We start from the raw sequence: 17198 nt of genomic DNA on the forward strand, positions 1-17198 counted from the left end.
TAGACTCGATTTAAGATCATTTCACTTGTCAACATGAAATTTTTTGCCGTGTTAGACAGAAGATATATGTCTAAGATACATACTCTACTGTGTCAAGACTAAAACTATAGTAAGAATAACTGTATGAGTCATTTCCTTCCTTTGTACTGACAAAGAACTGAAATAATACCTGGTAAGCCACGAGCTAACAGCTTCTCCAAAATTACTGCTTTAAATAATCATCTGCCATTGGGTTGTGTTTGGTGGGTTGTCTCCTAGCTTGATTTTAAATATGGCATTAAATTCAATGTAAAAATTGCATTTTATTTCCAATAAATTCTAGCACTTTTATTAATGAATGTAAAATATGTGCTGGGGAATTAACAGGATTATATAGCGTTAAGTATCAATTAAAAAGTCAAATATGATCTATTATTAAACAACTAAACCTTTTAAAAGAAGCATTAAACCAGACTTTCAGCTTAATGATAAACATAAGTAGATGGGGGGAAAAAACTGAAGACCACCACAAAATATTTATATATTTAAAGACCATTTAAAAATATGCATACATGAATAAATTAACTATCCATATTGAAAGGATTAATTTAGTCTGCCACAAAGTTTAGTGGCAAATAATTCAAATAAAAATAAGCTCTTTATTATGGTGCAGCTGTTCTAATTGATCCTTGCGAACGGCTGATTTTCCATCTTTATTTTTGTCAGAATTTGTTTGACTCCATGCATTTAATAACAAATCTGTAATTGCTTCAGTTACTCATTTTAAAAGACTCAGCAATTATATAGTTATTTTAATAAGCATCTATAATAGATGTTAAATCTCTACAAATAAAACAATGAAAATGAATGTACTGTACTGTGACATTTTTGCCAAAATAAGCTGACACAGTTAATAATCTGGTAGTTTTCAGAGATTCACCAACTTAAAATGATCTGAAAGAGATAAACAAAGTAAACAGATTCATTCAGAGTGTTTGATGTGAAATGGTTAGTTGTAGAGAAACTTGCAGACTCAGATTTCTTTACAGTGGTGGTGACAGGAACCAGGGGTCGCCAAGTCTACAACACAAATATAGCCGTTTTATTTATTGTCCAAAACCAGCAGTGAACCTACACGTTTTTATACGTAATGTTAGTGATTTAAAATACTGGTAAATCAGAAAAATATTTTTGCTTTCTTTCAGAACTATTTTGCTTTATACAGAGGCCCTGAGGTGACATGGAGATTACCCACAAATTAATATACTGAGACCACGAGTTAAGTTTCTTCTGGCCACGTGGCCTCAACATATTCATTCGTAACTGCAAAAAACTTAAATCCTGGCCTCAATATGTTAATTTGTGGCCACGGCTTATTAAAAAACAATCACCATGTCACCATAGAGGCCCTGTACTTTATCTCAAAACTATCGTAAAACAATGTCTCAGACATCAGGCAGCATATTCATAACCATTTCATGTAATAACGTTCTTTGAGGGAGCTGTTAGAGGTGGACGTCTGGTTCCTATCACCACCACTGTGAACAGTTCTGACTCTGTAAATTTTTCTAGAACAGAGCATTTCGCACCAAACCACTCTGATTAGCTTTCCATCCGAATGTTTTTTACGAAAAATGTTTTAACGCTTCGAAACGTTTGTCGATGTAGGTTATGGAAAGGGGAAATTGGCAGTAGTATTTTATGAGTGTTGACAAAAGTCTAAAAACTCTTCCATTTAACTTAAGCAGATAAATTGTTGCGAAACCTGCAGTCGAGACGTTTTCCTCTAACAACAAACACATACAGCATGGCAGAGAGGTAGAGCTGCACTGAGGAGCAGATGAAAGTGTTTTTTTAAAGAAATGCTGACCCTTTTCAGTTCTTACAGAGAGAGATGTCCAGAAAAGACTACAGCATTTCCAAATGGAAAGTGCTCAAACTATTCTACATAGCAGAGAAACATGATCTCTTGCATAACGGTTGAGACGGAGGAAATATAATAATAAATTAAAACTTCCTTATCAGGAGCTTATGGGGAAGTCATAACCTACTATTAAATTAGAAATGGAAAAACCCAAATACAGCTTATTTATAGATTCACTATGGCTGCATCTCACATGGCTCCCTAGTCCTTATAAAGTGCACTGAACTGGTCATGAAATTATGGCCGAATATACATGGCCTTCTTATCAACATATAAAGCTTGACTTAGCTGTTGAAGCCATTCATTATTTTATAATTACACTACATAGGGAGTAGGCAGCCTTTTGAGATTCAGCCCAAAACAAGTTTTTGCAGGAAATGATATCATTAGGTAAATCATTTTAATCAATAAAAAACATCAGATTGATGTAAACCAGCTGGTGGGAAGTGAAAATCGCAAACATTCTTGAATGCATTTTCATTTTATTGCTTACAGTCTGCTTACAAAGTCGTTGGAAATGTAGCTAGTGACTTCGAATTGTACAGAACTTTTGAAAAATTGGTGGAATTTCCCTTTTTAGGTGTAATCTTCTGTATGCAAAACATTCACAGACAGTATGATTTCTAAAATACAGTTTATTGTCAGTAAGACATACAGGGACGATCATATTGTTCCAAAATGTGTTACTTTAAGAACCAGTGTACGATTATATATCAGCACTTTAAATCACTTTTATCCATCTTATACACACATACAGTTAATTCACTTTCTGGGCATTTACAATTCAGGATACAATTCACAATTGTATATCTGAAAGTAGTAAAAAATAATGTGAGCGTGATTTAAAGTAATTCATTACAATAATAAATAATCAAAATAGTTGCATTTAGGTGCCAAGCAGCAACACGAACAAAAATGTGTATTGATTTTTAAACATGTGAAAGGCAAATAAATACATATATCTTTGTATGAGGGCAATAGAGTCATGCCAACTGTATTAACACCAGTGATAAACTGAGGATTTCTTTGGTACACAGACATAAAGCTGTTGTGCCATGCTTCCCTCAAAGTAACAGAGAGATAAGAATCAAACAATAATATGACACAACGATAAGCACAATACTGACACAGAAAGCAATGCAAAAGACACACAGGAAATCTGCAGACCCAATATATACTGAATATATAATCAATATATCCCCGCCGGCACAGCCCTCATACATTACATTCTCAATATATTACATCTCATGTATCCCAGCTCTGCTACACTTTCCAAATCCCAAAGATATAAAAACTGAGGTTCTTTCAAAGCAGATTAAAAGGCAGTTCCATTGATTTTTCAAAGATTCTGCAGAATTAACTCTTTAAGATGTACACAATATCATTCAGAGTGGTTTGGTGTTAAACGCTCCATTCTAGAGAAACTTAAGAGTCAGAATTGTTCACAGTGGTGGTGATAAGAATCAGACGTCTGAAACATTTGCTATACACAGACGGTTACTATACAAAATAGTTATGAAAACATTACCTAATGACAACAATAGTTATGCAACATTGGCCTAAAAATCTTTTCTAAAATATATTAATGGTGGAAAGGTACATACACAGCATTCTAAGGCTGAACAGCCCCTAAAAAAAACTAATTTTTTTTAATGTACCACTAGTTTACCAACCTCAGCTGCAAATGAAAACTCAAAATGACGTGTAGATTCGCTGGTCATTTTGGATAGTAAATTAAATGGCTATATTTGTGTTGTAGACAATGTGACCCCTGGATCCTATCATCACCACCACTGTAAAGAACCGTCAAACCACTCTGAAGGACTTTGTTTACATCTCAATGATAGAATTATGCAGACATTTTAAGTAGGTGGAATTGCCCTTTGAATGAACTTCTGATGGACCATCTCCAGAATATAGAGTGGTGAATCACATGGTGTTTGTGAGCAGTGTCTGTCTTATTTCTCATAGCTCTTCCACTCTGGAAATGTGCGTATCGATATGTGTAGTGTAAAAGTACTGGTCACGTAAGAAGGGATATGATTCTGGACTGATCGTATCCCAAAGATCAGCGTACATTATCCACTCCTTTTTGCATTAATGCTGCTGTAGGATCAGTTCTTGTCATTTTTATGGCCCATTATATCAGAAACACCTACCGCATAGGTACATTATAGGTATAAAAGACTGGAGCCCATCTGTTGCTCCAACTGGCCAGTGGTGGTCCTATGGTGGTCCCTTTTCATTGATCGATGTGGTACAGGGGAGCTAATACTGGACAGCAAATGAAGGACCACAGTCTGTAACAGTAGACCTACAAAGTGGACCTATATGGCAGGTGTTTCTGATAAACTGGCCAATGAGTGTATATACAAAGTAGGTGTAAATTGGCAACTCAGCATAAAGACCAATACGTCCTATCTATGAGTCCAGGAGGCTAAAATGAACAGTGCAGTGCAGTCTGGCCACTGATGAGGGAGTTGAGTTGAGGGAAAGGATGGGTATTCAGGCAGGGGACCCCAAAAGTCATTTGTTTGTGAGGTGCCAGGAGGTCAGGGGATCCCCGGAGCACAGGCAGTGAGATCAGTGAGAGTGGGCGGCCAAACGACAGGGTCAGAGGTGAGGCGGAACGGTCTGCAAGGCGTCCTCCGCAGTCCGGTGCACATTAACATTCTGAAAAGAGAACACAAAACGCACGCAAATAATCATCAGTATGTCCAAAACCTTCTGGTTACTCTACAGGTGAAACCCCTTCACCCCCGGTGAAGCCAACATCAGTGGATAATTACTACGAGCGTAAATCACTGTAGTCTCTTAAAACAATTCAGTGATTTGATTCGATTCAGTTCTTTAGGGAACGATTCAGTAATCTCAAATTACACCACAATTCGACTTATTTTGGTACGATTCACAATTTAAAAAAAATACACAAATGCGACGGGAGGAAGTCTTTATGGGAAAACTGGAAAAGTGCACTTCCTGATTGCGCAGCGTAGACAGTTGTCAAGCTGTTGCTAGGGGGCTGCCAAATGCATACCATGGTATTTTATGTGATTTGCTAAGGTGTTGATAACCAGCTGTTAGGGTATCCCAGTTGGTTGTTAGCTGGATGCTAGGGTGTTGCTAAGTCAATGCCATGGTACCCCTTATGTTTAACAGTGTGTTGCTAATGGACTTGTGTCATCGTGATATAAGCTGGGTGCACAAACTTTTGCTCCCCATTCATTCCTATGGGGAAAATTTGTCATTTAACGAAGAATGTACGAAAACCGTACAGCTTATCAAAAAGCTGTATACAAGAACACGTTCTAGCGTTGGATTGGTGTCGATATCTCGAAATCTGTCAAAATATCTGTCAGAAAAATAAGAAGAATATACTGTCAGTAATATAGAAATTAATATGGACCAAGCTTTTGTGGATTTTTAAATCATGCAGTCAATATTTTGGCCAAAAAAACTGAGGTCTCTAGGTGGCACTAGGGAGCTAGGTGCTGGCCCATCCTGCCCATCTGCTGTCAAAATATCAAAAGGGCACTAAGTAGCACTAACCCTCGTCTCTGCTGCCACATCATCATATGCTTATTATTCTTGACATGTTGAAATCATGTTCTACAAGGTTAATATTTTATAAACTGAAGGGCACTAGGCTGCAATAGGTGGTGCTAGTCCCCGTCACCACCCCTGATACATCCCTAACTGTTATTATAAAAGGTTTATAAATAAACTAAGGGTATATAAATACATCCATGTTTGATCAGTAACAAAGCTATGGTGTAATGAGCTGGACTGAAGCCAGGCATGACAAGGGTCTAAAGTACTGCTACTGACCCTCTATATAGCCTTAGATGCTATACATGTGTTTGTACATACAGTTCTAGCTTGATTCTGTTGAGCAACCCAGGAGTAATATTTAGCCCCGGGGGGGCGCTTGTACACCCACCCACACATCTTATAGACACCTGGCACTTTTAGTCATGTAACATTGCTGACTGGGCTATACATGTTGGTTAAACCAGCTCTACAGGATCAGCCGCCTCTTTATTGTGGCCTTTCTGCAATATAAAGCTAAAGTTTTCAGATCCAGGCTGGAGTCTTATGTAATTTTATGTTTATGTACTTTTCCTGCACATCTGGCACTGTGAGGTTTGTCCTACAAAGCTGCCAAAGTGCTGCCTTAAAGCAATAAGTCAAATTAGCCAAGGCAAGTCTGAGGACTCAAATTTGCTTTAGTTAGAGACTGGAGCTACAAGGCTAATGTAGCTAACAAGTAATGGGGACACAGCTACCGGTTAGCCTTCTGCTAACTGTATGCCTAAATCATCACTTACCTCAAACTATGTTAAGCTGTAAAGTAATCTTGAATACTTATGTGATTTAGGGCACTAAGACATACGGTTGGCTATAAAAATGGACAAATGAAGGGACAGAATTGAAGCTTTAAGATGGCACCATTACAGTTTTTAGCTATGCCACATACATCTGTCCATTTCTGCAGATAACAACATGTCATCCACGGTCAGAAACCACATAAGCAAGACTACGGAAATGACTTATTTGTATCTGCAACTGTTGCTAATTAGCATTTATAAGCTGTAGCTTTTTAGCATTAGCTTAGCTTTTTAGCATTAGCCTCGTAGCTCCAGTGCAAAACTAAAGAAGCAAAGTTAGGATATCAAACATGTCTTGGCTGGCTGAAAACATTTGGGGCAAGGGGGAAAAATGTAAATCAGATTTATGGCCAAACTATTACAAGTTCATTCCAACAACCTCACTGCTTTGAATTCTTTGCTCTGCAGTGTGGCAACAGAGCAAAACCCTCATGTATGTGCTGTATGTTGACTATCTGAAAGTATTTCTGAGGAAATATATTTCTGCTTGTTTTATATGGAAATTCCTGTGCTGAACTTCACCTGTTGAGTATATATGAATACAAACGGTCTCCGGGTTCTATTGAACATATTTTATTAGCATTTCCATTGAGACATCAGGATATAAAATCACCTCCCTATAAAAGGAAGGAGAACTTCACATACTTTAAAATTCACAGCATGTTTTATTTCTTTCTGAGCAAGTTAGCTCTGTGTTAGCAACTATACCTTCTGTTTCATAGCAAAGCTAAAGCTCTCTTAATCATAAGAACAGATTTTTTAGTTTAGATTTAAATCCATATAAATTAAAAGTGACAAAATATTAAAAAAAATCAAAGGACTGTCAAAGTCAAGATGCAGAAGCAGCAAATCTTCTGGACTTGGCTGTCTACATGGGTTTAGCTTATAAGGGCTCATTTTAATTTGTTCGTTACAGCAGTACGAATCAATGTAGTCATAGCATTAGTTTTCATTCTTAGCAGCTGCTTAATTATTGTGGTACAAAAATGGCCACATTCTGCAATACAGCATGTAGTGTAGCTTAAAGGAGAACTCCACCATGTTTTCAAAATCTCTATATAATTAAATGGTTAAGATGTACACACAGTCATTCAGACTGATTGGATGTGAAATGCTCCGTTCTAGAAAAAACGTACTGAGTAAGAACTGTTTACAGTGGTGGTGATAGGAACCAGACGTCTGAAATTACGTCACAAAGTTATTATATGAAATGGCTATGAAATTACTATGAATGAACTGCTTGATATCTGAGACACTGCTTTTTTTTAAGAGTTTAAGTTGTGGCCTAAACTACATCAATTTTAAACCCATTCATGGTGAAGGGGGTGTTGTGAGGCAAAATAATCCCCAGAGAAAAAATATTTTCCATATTTACCACAATTTTACCATCATCAATAGTGTGTGGGTTCACTGGTCATTATGGATAGTAAATAAAATGGCTATATTTGTGTTGCCAACACTGCAAAACCAGGTTCCACCACCACTGTAGAGCAATCAGAATTTAAGTTACTCTACAAAGAACCATATGAAACCACTCTGAATGACTGTTCTCATCTCAACCATTGCAAATTTTGCAGATTTTTTTTTTTCTGTGGAATTCTCCTTTAATGTAAACTTAATCAATGATTAAAAATCTCTGTGTTAATATAAAATACTGTTATCCAGCTAAATTATTAAGATTTAACAGATGTGATGTCTGGCTGCTTCATTGATAATAGCTGGTAAAAGCTTCTTAAGATAAAAAAATAGAGCCTGACCACAGACATCAGGCACAAACTGCTTGGTTTCAAGTTAATAACAACACATGTCAGAGCACAGACAGAGTAATTACTGCTCTGATTCAACAGTCTGGAGGACAAGCCACTGATGCTGGTGGATTGTCCCAGTGAGTGGAAGATGGATGGAGTGAAAACGAGTGTAAATGAGTGCATCTGTGCGTGTTTGTCTTTCACTGATGAGCTGGCACTGTTAGCAAGGCCTCCTCCGGCAGCCGCGTCACATCTACGTTCTGTTCGACACAAACACAGAGATGACATCACACAGCAGGTAAATATGGGGGTGGAGTCACACGGGCGACCAGGTGAATCAACTGGGTCTTACAAATATACACTGAAACAAGGTCACATTCATGAACATATCCCTGTACAATTGCAGGGCCTATGGACACACACATACATACATACATAATATATATGTATAGATAAATATAGATATAGATAGATAGATATACACACACAGACACACACACACACATATATACACACACATACATACACACAAAAATATACACACAAGTAGAGAGTAAATTGAGCTTGATGTTTATTGCCACCTGTGTGCTATAGCTGCACTTTGTACTATCAGTATCGTGTTGCGGTAGCCTTTACATCAGGGGTCGGCAACATGTGGCTTCGGCTCTTTTACTGCCCTGTTGCGGCTCCACAGCAGAATTAGATTTGTAGGTAAAAATAAAATAATCCTCCTTTACAGTAAAATAAAGCTCTGCTGATCGTTCAACACAGTTTAACAATAAATGGTCTTAAACTCTGGAGTTAATGTAGAACTGCTAATTCAGCCTTTAACCTTGAAGTTTGGCGCACAGATTGCTGGTCACCATAGCAACACAGACAACAGTCTCACCTAGCGAGTAGCTAATGAAATGGCAAAGAGAGAGATTTAAGCTGAACACTGAGAATTTGGAGATGAATGGACTTATTTGCGTTTATAATCACTCAGCTGGTTTCCTGATACGTTTAATCTGCAGCGAGAAACTGACAAACACTAAAAAAAGGTCACACAGCTCAAGTCAGTTTCTCGTTCGCCAGCTCCTTGTTCAGATTTTCCTGTTCTACCTTAAATAGTGCAGCAGTACATTCTGCCGCCTCAGGCACCATTTAAGGTGGAACAGGAAAATTCAAACAAGAAGCTGGCGAATGAGAAGCGACTTCAGCCTCATAAAAACTGAACGTTGAGAGACATTTTACAAGAAACTATTCTACTTTTGCGGAAAGGTTTCCTGCCAGAGATGCGAGAAAAGCGGCTACAGCTGAGCTAAAGCTTAAAGTAAGTCTGCGTTTTTGTTTATATTACATTTTTAGCCAGTACTAGGACATTAGCACGTACTGAGACATATTTACAGCCAAGACGGTAAAATGGACATAAAATGTTGTGGCTCCCAAGGTGGTTTGATTTTTGTTGGAAAGACAAAATGGCTCTTCTTAACATTTGACTTGCTGACCTCTGCTTTAGATGGTCGCAGTACTCTTTCCTTCTTTAGACTAAGCAGACTGGAACATCTGACCAAAGCGCAGGCCCTACAGTGCCCTCTAGTGGACTATCGATGTATCATGGTTCTTAAATATGAGAATGTAGTGTTAAAAAGAAGCTATTTTGCTTATCGAAAACTCTAATTTAGTGTTCAATTTTTAAACCTTTCCTCCTGTTCCTTATTACAGTGAATAAACACACAAAACACAGTACTGTAGTTCTGCAGCTTTTTTTCTGCTGGTTTGCTCATGCATTGTGTCTGTGCATCCCAACTTAAGAAAAGCTAAATACTGTGATAGTGTACTGTAAATTCTATATTGTGATATTTTTGCCATATCACCCATCCCTAGTCTGATTCAGCTCAGTAAGGGCTTGTAAATTAGATGATCTTAGTTGGATCAGGTGTGTTAAAGCAGTAAAAACAACAACATTTGAATGGTGGAGATACTCCAGGACCACGATTGAGGACCACTACTGTACAGCTGGGCCGGACCAGGTGCTATGTCAGCGTTTCCTGTTTGAGGCGTTCAGTGTAAAAATGGCTGATGACATACAAGACATGCTGAGTGAAACTTTTTGTGGCTGTAAACAGTGACTTCATGGGAAAACAAATCGGCTGCTGTGAAGACAGAAGCAACGTACAATGTCTCAATTACAGTTAGCATGTTGTGCACAGGGACAGTTACAAATAAGACTACTGCTTCTGCTGTTTATGCTATTAGCACCCAAATCAAACACCATTTGAGAATAACGGTACCGGTTAAGAGAACAGAAATGGGACTGTGAAGGTCTTAGAAGCGCTTCATCCTTTGCAGTAATGCAGGGTCTCAGAGTCTGTGTGTGTCACACCTCTAGTTAGTTTTTTTAATGTGACAAATAAAATGAAAACATGGCAAAGAGAAATAAAATAAGTTCACTACAGAAAACGATTCCGCTAAATGATTCAGTGTCTGCTGCATCCTAAAACGACACCCTATACATTATTAAACGGACACTTTTTCTGCAGCAAGTATCTTTTCCCTTTGCTTTATATGCAACATGAAATTGTATTTGTTTTTAGAGTAGAACATAAGCTTCCCAGACAAAACATTATTGGCACGCATCACTTCTTTTCTAAGGATTACACTGAGTGCACACTGCCTGCCACGAAAGCCAAAGAATTTCTATTGAAGACACTTACTACTCTGTAATAATGTTTGTCAGGCACTAGAGGGTGATACTGAGTGGGTTCAAAATGAATGGGCTCAAATAGAGCTTTTCTGGAAAAGCATAGCTTGTAAATGCTTAATCATTTAACATAGGAAATGCAGTAATCTGAACACAGAACAGCATAAAATATTCAACACTGTTATTATGTTTTTGCTCTTCTGAACTCAAGTTATAGAACTTTGCTTTTTGAACAGTTATGACATCCCTAAGCACAGACTGCTTCACTCAGCCAATGAGCTGATCAGCTCTCTAACCAATCTGTGTTCTGCTCAGACACAAAGCACAAAGTTAGTGGAACAGTGGACTAAAATGGACAAGAACTCTCAAGAGAGTCTTTGACAGGACTGACGCTGTCATTGGTTTAACCAAGCATCAGAGAAGAAATGATATGTGACTTTTTTGTCCGGAGAGCTTTATGCACGGCTGTCCAAACAAACCATGTATCTTCATTTTTGCCATTTTTTTATCTTTTGACAATTTGAAAACAGCTGACGTTTACAGCGTGACATCATCATATGACAAAGAGACTAACAGAAATGTGTTTTCTTCTTGCATTACTTGTTACTTTAACAATAAAAGTTTCTCCTGTACCATTTTGGCGATACACGGTTTTGTTCCGACAGCGATAATATACATAAATACTAAAGGAAAGAACGTAAAAATGTGTTTCATTGCACCTTTTGGTTGAAGGATCAAGTTACTTCTACCTAGGCCCAATCTCATTTCTTATTTATACCCCTACCCCTTGTTTTCAAGTGTCACTTTGGCCCTTGGTAGTAAGTTACAAGGGTTAGTGGTTGAAATCTTCCCCTACGAAATGGGACAACCCTTCAAGAACCCAACATGTCATCAGTAGTCATTGGTGGCTTTTACATAAACAGACTTGTTTTTTTCCAGACATTTCCAACAGGCATCCTTTTGTGGTTGTCTGTAGCAAATGGGAGAAATGTCATAAAACGAAGACGCCTTCAACACCTGGGAACGCTGGTGGATCGATTTGTGGTATGTAGGATAGACTGCAAACAAGTCTATTTAACGTTAAGTCTGTTAACATTTGATGATCATTTGTGATACACATATAATGTTTTTATGTTATTGATTTGTGTGTTGGTTTCTCATAACACTCGTTTGGAGTGTGTCTCTGAAAAACCTCCCTTTGGAGGGCCTTGAAGCCCTAACACTTCACCCTACCCCTCTATCCCAACAACAGTTGGGACACCCCTACCCATGGGCGTGAACACGCAAAACGGAGGGGTCGGGCTAAGTGGTGGGGACGAGGGGTGAAATGGGATTGGGCGTTAGTTTTTCCCCCACAAATGTTTTTTTTATAATAAAACAGAAAACAAGCTATGGTTAAAGCAAAAAGAACAAAATATTACTGAACATATATTTATATACAGTTCCTTTCTTCTGTCTGCTCAAAGCCCAAAACCGACCCATACCCACGACTCTGAGTGCGTGAAATTACATAAGCACAATACTTCAAATAAAAACAAGTCTACAACACAAAAAAATCACTCATTAGAAAACAAACCAGAGCCCAACCCCCACTTGTTGGGCTGCATCTGGCTCGGCTCGTGTAACAGGCATCTGCCTCTGACCTCTGTGCGAGTGTGTGTGTCTCTTACCTCTGGTCTTCCTCTGTGGGTGTTCACTGCTTCCACTTTGAGGAAGATGCTCTCCACTTTGCAGCCTGCAAGAAAGAAAAGCTGTCATTTAATCATCTAATTGTCTTTTCGCTGCCTCCATATGTTTCCCTAATTCAGCAGTTATTGTACAACTGTCCATACAGAGGAAGTGAAAAAACACTGGCCAAAAAAAAAAAAAACCTGTGTTCTAAACTTGTCTGTGCGACCTGAATTAAGACCCAGATGTGGTTTGAGCGGGTTGAGAGAAGTTTTGGCACGTATTTGTGGAACTGTTTTGGGTTGCTCCCATTCTAAACCAAACAAGCAAAATACAGACACCAAACACATCTTGGCTGATCAACCACCTTTAGGATAAGTGGAAAATCATGTACTATCAAACTATTCATTTAATGTAGGGTTTCTGAGCTTTCCTGTTTAGGTGACAGCACAAAAACACTGCAAAAAATGGTCTTGTCAAGTAAAATGATCTTAAATCTAGTCAATATATCTAATATTTCCCATTTTGAGATGGTTGTGCACTTATTATATTACATAGCATATTTATGGACATTATTTAATTGTTTTAAGTAATTTTAGTACAATTCTCTCACTATACTGGCAGATCATTTTGATGGTTTCAAGCACATTTCTTAAAACAAGAACAATTATCTGCCAATATAGTGAGATAATTTTACTTCATAAAATTACTTAAAACAAATATCTAGCAATAAGGTAATTAATCGTAAATTAAGCTTACAACAATCTCAACAGGAGAAATGAGATTTATTGACTATTTTTAAGATAATTTTACTTGGCAAGATGCCAGTTTTTGCAGTAAATACAGCACCACACAAATGATTATGTTTAAAACGTTTTATTATTCAAAGATTGCCGAGGGAAATCGGTACGTTTTCATCAGATGAGCTAACAGAACTAACTGGATGCTGATGAGGTACGAGGACTCGTCATCTTCTATACAAGGCCTTCTCTCCTCAGTGGACAACAAGTGACTTTATTAGAGAAATATATTTTCTTTGTTTCCAGACCAGCTAGAGTAGTTAGCCTGTTAGTGATAACGCCGTGCCAGAGCCTTCTCAGTCACGTCTTTGGCAGTGTGCTCACATTAAGGCTCTCGTGTCTCATAGTAGCAAAAAGTAATACTCAAATATGAGCTAACTCGCCATTTTTAACAGTCCTGTTCAAATTAAAAACTAGCTACACTGAATTATTATCATGCATATTTTCTCCATCTTCCGGTGATTGAACATAAATACCCACATAGTGATTTCAGTATTAGAATACTGGCATCTTGTATAGTTAACTGAGTACTGAAGTATCTGTGCACACACCTAGTTTAAATGACTAGGGGGGTAAAAAAAAAGGCATATCGTTACCGTAGGCCACCGGCGTCAGCTTCAACACTGTGTGCAAGGGACACTTCAAGTAAGGCAGCTCCTCTGTGGAAGATACATTGACTTGATTAATATAATCAGGTTCATTCATATAAAATCTACTAGTGAAAAACAATAGAACATACAATAAAGTGCAGTGCAGGGTATTAAACTATAATACTGCAATCTAATATTAACCATTATTAACCAGTATTAACCATTAGAAGTCACAGTTATTGTTAGCGATAATTACATGATGTAACTGTAAATTTGTTATTCAAACAAGCAGACAAATTCTGTAAAAAATGCACATTCTACACCTCAATATGTAATCATGTTTACATGGTTATTTTCCTAGGAAAACAATCGCTGCTCTCAGAACAAAACCTTGTATCTCCAAAATGGTAACTTTACAGGAGAAAGAAAAATCCTACTTTACTTTTAATGTCAGTCAATGGAACCAATCGTTTTAACACGTCATTTTGGGCCGTTTCTTTTGCTCCATTCATCATGAAATTTACACACAATGTGAAGGGAAACAGGCATTTTGTTCTGACAGCAGCGCAATAATATCTCTAGTCTTGTAAGACTACATTTCCCAGAATGCCTAAAATCCAAAAAACAAATTTTCTATTATTTCCTTTTTTCTGAATTGAGTAAAAAGTAAAAAACCAGCGCAGCTGAATGACACCTAAATAACCAGTGTTGTCCATTTTTTTATTAGCAGAGCTGAAGCGGCTCTTACCTGCCGTCTTGTCCAGGAAGTAAGCGAGTAGGCAGCGCATGACGGCCTGGTGGCAGATGACCAGAACGTTCTCCTGCCGCTCCAGCTCCATAATGACCGGTTCCAGCCGCTGCACCAGGTCTTCATAGGACTGAGCAGACAAAAGTACAAAATGCAGAGTCAAACCTGTCGATACAGAACATAAACTGAATATAATGTAATTAATTATGTAGTTAACTATTCAATAATGGAAGTATGTAAATTTATGTACAGTCGCATGCAAAGTTTTGCAAACTTTATGTTGATTTTCTAAGTAATACGTTAACACATTCTCTACAGAGAACACACTTCTGCACATTCTATTACACAATTACCATTTATTTGCTAAATTTAACATATTGGGAAAAAAATAAAAAACATAAAAATGTCCTGTGCAAAAGTTATGGCACATTGTACATTTTATGTTTTATATTTTTTCAGTATGTTAAACTCAGTAAATAAAACTGAAATTCAGCAATAAAATTAGCAGAAAAAAATGCCATATTTGTGTTCACAAGTTAACATGTCTTTTGACCAGTGGTACTCAAACTTATGCATACGACTGTACCCTGATAGCAAGAGGATAGTGGACCGCTGTTGGCCTGCTTGATGGCAAAGCTGGCGTCCACTGATGGTTTGGTTGGTGTTTTCTGGGCGGCCCACCGGTGGTTAAGCAGAGTAATAGAAAAGATTCCATTAACATCACTCATTTTCCTCTCACAGTCCTATTTACTTCTTTTTCCATCCTTCCTTTCTTTAGTTATACCTTGTAAATTAGTTTAGTTAATAATTTTAATCTAGCTCAGTGTCAGCACCAACATTTTCAACTAAATCATTTTATATTAGGCCTGGTCATTATTTTTTTCTCTCAGTTGTTTGTAATATTTGTGTAAGTTTATTTTCCACAATAAAAGGCTAAGAGCATTTAAAATCTATTTGAAGAGATTAAAAACTAGTTAGAGCTTGTATGCAGGACAATACTCAGGGTGGTCGGAGGGTGGACCAGCTGTGGCAGTCAGTGGGGTGCCGACCTTATCAAGCCAGTGAACTGATGTATGCTTGCTATCTGGGAATGGATATTGACCCAAACTTCCCATTTACCGGTGCATCCATAATAAAAATGTACCCAATGCTTATGTATTTATCATCTAACGTTGTTGTCAGGGTGACAGGACATTGTTCATCTTTCAGCGAGTAACAAACAATAAAAACTTGCCAAATAAGTCACGCAAGTACGTTCCAGATGAGTGATCTAAACGGGAGAGAGAAAGCATGTTTGGGTTGGAGGTAATGGTCTGTGAGCTGCTTTAGCTCGCCCTCACTCACCCTCTCTTACCCTGCTCCACTCTCTCACTCACAGCATTAGGCTCCATAAAAACAACATAATCGCAGCCTACAGGAAAGCCTAACAGGTCTGTTTATCACGGCCCATCTTTATCACAGCCCTCTTGTCTCATAGGAGGATTAACCTGTGTGTAATCATTAGCAGACTAGCCATTAGCCACCTGGCTAGCCATTAGCATTGTGACAGCAGGCTAAGCGCCATGCTCTCAGACTGCCAGGAGCCTCATAAGTGGAATGGAGGAAGGACGAGTGAGCAGATTACTCAGGCTTGAATGACAGGCAGGACAGAACTGTGGACACTGTGTACGTCAAAGGCAACTTGATGACCTCATAGATCGCATTTAAACAGCAACTGCAGACATCGCATCCTAGGGGCCCCATATTTCAGTACTCAGTTAATCCCTCGAGATGCCAGTTTACAAATACTGAAATAAATTTTTTTAAAGAACTTCTGCATAAATAAGTCTTTAAGTAAACAAAGTCATTCAGAGTGGTTTGATGTGAAATACTCTGTTCTAGTGAAACTCACTGAGTCAGAACTCTTCTCAGTGGTGGTGATAGGAACCAGACATCCAAAGCATTTAATGTATCTGCAAGCTCTCTCAAAAAAAGGTTTTTACATGAGAAAGGTTACGAATTTGCTGCCATGTCTGAGACGTTGTTTTACAATAGTTTTAAGTGAATGTGTGTATTTTTAGGATCTATTCAGGGCAGAGGGATACCTGCAGGGTGTTGTGAGGCAAAATAGTTTCCAAAGACCCCCTGGTTCCCATCACCACAGGTTTCTCTTCAATTAACCATGTGACAGCAAAACACTCTGGATGGCTTTATTTACATTTTAAAGGCCAAATTATACGAGCCTTGAAAAATCAGTGGAATTCCCCTTTAAGGACGCGACTGAAAGCAGAGATAGCACGGCTTTAAGGCTAACTAGGCTAACTACTCTAGCAGATGTCATTTAGGTCCAGAAACAGTAGAAATATATTTTTCTGACAAACTAAAATGTTGACACATCGTCCACTGAAGAGAAAAGACCTCATTTAAGACAAATCTTCATCAGTATCCAGTGTGGAACCACTGAGCTGTAGTTTAGCTCCTCCGAACAGGCAGCCAGTTTTATTAAATAAAAAAACTACAGATTTCTCTCTGCATTTTTTTGAATAATGCTATGTTTTCAAATGCATTTCTCTGCTTGCTGATAATTTTTTGTGATTTTTGTTACTGATTTTTTTTTAAAAATCAAATCTATATCCCAAAAATCAATTTAAATCAAATCTATATCCCAAAAGATAAGCCTCCAGCCATATG

At 37.9% G+C, this 17198-nt stretch overlaps 1 protein-coding gene across 3 annotated transcripts in view; it reads right to left on the minus strand.

The window, feature by feature from the left end:
- Positions 1-2830: 2830 nt before the first annotated feature.
- Positions 2831-17198, minus strand: part of pfkfb4a (6-phosphofructo-2-kinase/fructose-2,6-biphosphatase 4a) — a 39587-nt gene continuing 25219 nt past the window's right edge. For 2 of the 3 annotated variants that reach the window (XM_036559168.1, XM_036559166.1), the window contains exons 11-14: positions 14529-14658; positions 13787-13849; positions 12393-12457; positions 6843-8299 (exon numbers count right to left, since the gene is read on the minus strand). In XM_036559168.1, the coding sequence (XP_036415061.1) occupies positions 8240-8299; positions 12393-12457; positions 13787-13849; positions 14529-14658 (318 nt within the window). In that variant the 3' untranslated portion in view covers positions 6843-8239. Of the gene's footprint in view, positions 4577-6842; positions 8300-12392; positions 12458-13786; positions 13850-14528; positions 14659-17198 lie in introns of those variants that run through there. The other variant, XM_036559167.1, reaches the window with a different exon arrangement.

The sequence above is a fragment of the Colossoma macropomum genome, unplaced genomic scaffold (assembly GCF_904425465.1).
Source record: "Colossoma macropomum unplaced genomic scaffold, Colossoma_macropomum, whole genome shotgun sequence".
NCBI classification, from domain to species: domain Eukaryota; kingdom Metazoa; phylum Chordata; class Actinopteri; order Characiformes; family Serrasalmidae; genus Colossoma; species Colossoma macropomum.